The sequence below is a fragment of the Dendropsophus ebraccatus genome, chromosome 10 (assembly GCF_027789765.1).
Source record: "Dendropsophus ebraccatus isolate aDenEbr1 chromosome 10, aDenEbr1.pat, whole genome shotgun sequence".
Taxonomy (NCBI): Eukaryota; Metazoa; Chordata; class Amphibia; order Anura; family Hylidae; genus Dendropsophus; species Dendropsophus ebraccatus.
This window is the reverse complement of record NC_091463.1, coordinates 86,683,689-86,689,268: the sequence shown is the minus strand read 5'-3', so window position 1 is coordinate 86,689,268 and position 5,580 is coordinate 86,683,689. Positions and strand designations below refer to the sequence as shown.

Genomic DNA, 5,580 nt, shown 5'->3' with positions numbered 1-5,580 from the left:
CTTTAGTCTTTAGGTGAGAATAAAAACTGGATTTAAAAAATAGAAAAGCCCAACCCCTCCATCCACAGATAGAGGCATCTGTAGAATCGATCATGTCACAATCAACTATCATTTCGAAAGTTCCGTTATTTTGACAGTTCAACATCTACACAAATTATGGTCTCCATGGATTTCCTCAAAAAAAAAAAAAAAAAAAAATATATATATATATATATATATATTTATATTTATCTAAATATTATTTATATTTATATAAATAAATATATATATATATATATATTTTTTGTTTGAAAGAATACCTGCTGCCTCTTATAGTAGTAATATGATCCTTGTATCAGTGTACTGTATGGCTTTTTTTTTTTTTTTTTATGTTTATTTCTGTATACGAATATTTTAAAACCAAATAAAAATCTTGAGAGGTGTCTGCTGTGGCTTACCCCTCCCCAACCCAAACAGGAAACATGAACGTTAAATCATATTGAATGTCCATTTAAGTGGGGAGGTAAGAGTGATAACTGTTTGCCAGCTATCGATTGTGAATGCCCACCTTTATTTGGTGGAGATCTCATAGTCTTTATTTGTTTAATTTAAGTAACTTCATAGCACTTTTTATTACCAGTGAGAAACATGAAGCTAAATCAAACAGTGACATATTTCATTATAAAGGGGATCTCTGATGATCCTGAGCTCCAGGCTCCGATATTTCTTCTGGTTTTACTCATTTATTTCATTCCTGGTTGGAATCTGAGTCTTTTTCTTCTGGTCTGCCTGGACTCTCATCTTCACACTCCTATGTATTTCTTCCTTGCTAATTTGTCTATAGTGGACATGACATCTTGCACGGTCACTCTAGATAAGATCCTTCTAACATTCATGACTGGAGATAACACAATGATCTTCATGGCCTGTATATTGCAATTCTATATGTTTGCAGCATTAACAGCACATGAACTTTACATATTGACGTCCACGAGCTATGATCGATATGTAGCTATTTGTTGGCCACTGAATTATAAGATTATTATGAACTATAAGATATGTCTTCTCTTGGCCTCAATTTGTTGGATATTTGGTTTTATACAATATATTCCCCAAATCTGGATTGTATCTGGATTGCAATTTTTAATTAATTCATAATTTTTAAAAATGTATATTTTCTTTTTCCACTGATCATTATAAATGATCACTTATTACTTCACTGTACATGGTAACAAATATGTGAATATTGTATGTTGGGACTAAATAAATAATGGAGATGCTATGCATCTATTCTCTGCTATAGCCACCTCTGATGGGCTGTTTCATTAATTGTAATTGTCATTTTTTTTTCTTTTGGTTGATGCACCTGCAACATTCCAGAGGGTTATAGATAAGATTGTTAGACACCCACAGATGGTATCTGGATAAGGTCATCCAAAATCCATATTGGAAATCCCACTCTCCTACTGTGCAGGATGTTACTGATTCCATGTGTAAGGCAGGATTCGCAGCCAATCCAAAGAATTGTGCCCTTAGTCTGGAGGATGCCAAGTAATTGGCTGTAGTCTTGTAAAGCCACAAATTTCTTAGGGATTAAAGGTGAGCAGAATTTGCTGTGAATTTTGCAAAAATAATAATAATAATGCTTAGGGTTAATAAAGCAAATTTTGAAAAACATTTCCAAATTTGCAAAAAACAAACAAACACACAAAATATTTTAGTTTCAGTTTTGCGTTTGTTAACAAAAAATAGACAAATTTGAATCTATCTATCTATCTATCTATCTATCTATCTATCTATCTAAGTGTAGAACGAATGGCCTAATTCTAGGTACATCGTTCCCACAGTAACTCCTGCATACCCATGTGCACTGGAGACTTTATGGCAACGGCATATCCAGAACAAAGCCAATCACTCTACACTGCCCTATCGGGAGGAATAAGAACTAGACTGTGAGGGAGCGGCACAGACATGTCACCCGACCGGGATGCTGAGAGGGGTGAAAGGTGCTTCTAACACCATTTTGTGTGTGTCCCATCCCCTAGTATTAATGAGCATTTGTACAGCACATCTGCACCAACAACTGATACCAACTTTTACTGTCACAGCTACTCTGGCTTAAGAGACCGCTGTTAATGCTCACCATCAACATTATCTTACAACTGTGGGACATCTGTGGACATATAAAGACTATGAAGTCTGCAAAGTGCGTCTGAGTTTGCATCAGAAGGGGACACTGGAGACCCGTAGGAGGACACGTGGAAGCATCGACATGTAAGCATACCCCATTTTTTGTAAATATATAATTACCCACAACCAAGCTCATAAGTCATGGCATCGGCGAATAGAAATCACTGGGCATGCATCAAATGTTACAATGTAGTGTGAATGTATCATTCAGTGGTGCATGCGTAGTGACTCTACAGAATCTTCGATACCATCTTGTTTACGGCTAGCCATCTGCAATGTTGTCATTCATAACATAAGTAAATATGGGTCAAATAAATGAGAACACTGCGTAGTAAAGGGGCTACCAAATCAATGTCTCTGTGCTTTAGTGTATTACTGTAGTAATTCGGCACCGGCCTCTAACTGCTACTAAGACTACAGGAGATGATGTAATGAAACATCACCAGATGTTTACGCAGAAGATGTTAATATAACAATAACTATAAATGGAACAGTCAATTCTGAAAAATAAAAACAAGTGTAATGAATCCTAATGGACCATGGAAGAGCAAAGGGATTAATTACAGTCATAAAAAAACTATATAAAGCCTCAATGCTTCATATTGTAGCTGTTATATGACATCTACGGACAGAAATTTAGCACAGTTGTATGGTAAGTGATTCTTCCACTAATTATGACTTTTCTACTTTGATTTCTTTAAAAAAACAAAACAAACAGAATGTAATTGTATCTGACTGAATATTACCTCTTTTGTTTTATTATTTTGCAGATATTGCTTAGGGGAGACTAAGATTAATTTATGACTAAATGGCGGGAAAAAAAACCTGGGGTTTATGATTATTAAATAAAATAAAAAAAAAAACTGAAAAAATTAGACTATTAAAAAAAAAAAAATAGGTTATTTCCTGAAACATTCCTATTAAAGATAAATTTCCAACTAATGTATTGTTGTTTGGCTCGTCAAGCTAAGTTTTTTTTTTCAAACACATTCATTTAGCATACTCATTTTCCCGACAGGTCCTTGTCTAGGTAACCGACCACTACTCTAACAGCTATATCGCAATCTGGGAAGAACCTGACACTTGATTGAAATGAATTGAGAATGATACCTTCAGAAACGAATGAGCTCATGACTTTATAAAATCCTTAAAAAAAATAATTAGCATTTTATTTAGCACTGTAAAAAGGAAAGATAGAAAATGAAATGTTAAAGGAGAAGAGGAGAAAGAGAAGAGGAAAACACTATACACTGGAAGCAGAAACACTCTCCCAGCACTATACACATGGGCCAATTTCATACCAATAGTCGATACCAACATCACGGCATTGAAGCTCTGCAATCTCTGGCTCTCACATACCTTTGAGTGGTGCTCAGCATGTGCAGCACATTTCATGTATATACAATAAAATAAAAGATGCGGCACTCACCACTGATGAAGGAATAAAGGTCTTTTAATATTAGCAGTGGTGAGTGCCGCATCTTTTATCTCATTGCATATACTATTTATACACTGTGGGCAGGACAATGGCTCAGTGGTTAGCACACTTGTAACACTGAAATCCTGGGTTCATGTCCCACCAAGGAAAACATTTGTAAGTAGTTTGTTCTCTGCATGTTTTGCTAGGGTTTCCGTCAGGTACTTAATTTCCCCCCCCCCCCCACATCCAAAATACACAGATCAGTGAGCTTGGGATTTACACTGGGAAGTCTAATGGAGAGAGGGACCGACTTAAGTAATGTAAAGCCATGAGGACTAAAACATGTCAATACGATAAACAGTTGAATAAGACACAGGAGGGAGATTTTTTTTATGGAAAGGGAAGGACTTATGCAGTCTTAGTTGGATTATGTGATCTTTTTTGGCTGCAGTTTTCTATGTTCATATAAGTGATTTTATAGCCCGTAACATTATGAAAGTTTGTGACAAAATGTCTGGGATGATGTTTGTAGAAGGGTCCAAGGGGGTCAAAATGATGTGATGGAGGCTCCAGAGATGTCCATACACCTAAGACCAAAGTCAGCTACATCGGCCAACTATGATGGTTGTGCTGACTTTCTAAAGTGTACAGTGGCATCCTGACTCTCCACAACTGATGAAGTTGATGTTCGTGCTGTCTGCTGCGGCAGTAATACTGTTGGCCAAACGTTTCCATGGTGGAGATTTTAGAGTCTACAATTTTTTTGCTTTAATTAACTTTTCAGCACTTTTTATTCATACCAGTGAGAAACATGAAGCCAAATCAAACAGTGACATATTTCATCATAGAAGGAATATCAGAAGTTCCAGAACTTCAGGCTCCAATATTTGTTCTGGTTTTACTTATTTATCTCACTGTTCTTGGTGGGAATTTGACTCTTCTTCTCCTGGTCTGTCTGGACTCTCATCTTCACACTCCCATGTATTTCTTCCTTGCGAATCTGTCTATAGTGGACATGATGTCTTGCACCGTCACCCTACATAAGATCCTTCTAATGTTCATCACGGGAGATAAAACAATGCACTTCTTGGCCTGTGTGGTGCAGTACTACATGTTTTCAGTCTTAATAGCACATGAACTTTTCATATTGACGGCCATGAGCTATGATCGATATGTAGCTATTTGTAGGCCCCTGAATTATAAGGTCATTATGAACTATAAGATATGTCTTCTCTTGGCCTCATTTTGTTGGATATTTGGTTTTGTACAATATATTCCTCAGGTCTGGATTGTATACAATATCTCTTGTTTTTTCACAAATGTCATTAACCACTTTTGCTGTGACCTTGTCCCTTTCATGGAAATTGCCTGCAGTGATCTCATAGTATTGGAAATACTAACCAATACAGAAGGGCTTATGGTATATATCATTATTCCATTTCTTCTCACTGTAACATCTTATATCTTTATAATTCGGTCCATAATGCAGATACGTTCCAGTATTGGTAGAAAAAAAGCCTTCTACACATGTTCCTCACATATGACAGTCATTGTGTTGCTTTATACCACATTGATCTTTCAGTATATTATACCAGGCAATGTCTCAGGCTCAAAAAAATGGTTTTCTTTATTTAACATGGCGATTGTCCCTGTGCTCAACCCCCTTATATACAGCCTCAGGAATAAAGACATCAAAACAGCTTTTAAAAGGAGAATCGGGAAATGTGAAGCAAACGCATACTGTTGTATAGTGGGCAATGTCATCGGAGTGAAGAAGTAAATCTAACTTGATTTATAAAAAAAACACCTACATCTCCGAAGTAAGATTTACATATGTTTTTTGGGGGGGTTCGCCATAGATGCAGTAGTTATTTACAAAATCATTTGTCGTTTTACAAAACCTTTTTTTTCCCCCAAAGTTAAATTTATAATTAATTAATAATTTTTTTTAAAAATTATTCACTGCACATGTTGTTATGGCGATGGACATG

General features: G+C 36.0%; 1 protein-coding gene across 1 annotated transcript; it reads left to right on the top strand.

Moving 5' to 3' along the window:
- Nucleotides 1–4,400: 4,400 nt before the first annotated feature.
- LOC138766502 (olfactory receptor 5B12-like) lies at nt 4,401–5,369 on the top strand. The gene has a single exon (XM_069944092.1). It carries the CDS (start codon nt 4,401–4,403, stop codon nt 5,367–5,369), a length of 969 nt encoding a protein of 322 aa, XP_069800193.1.
- The last annotated feature ends 211 nt before the right edge of the window (nt 5,370–5,580 follow it).

Coding starts and splice junctions, on each gene's coding strand:
- LOC138766502 (XM_069944092.1), top strand. CDS start 4,401: ATGAAGCCAAATCAAACAGTGACATATTTCATCATAGAAGGAATATCA.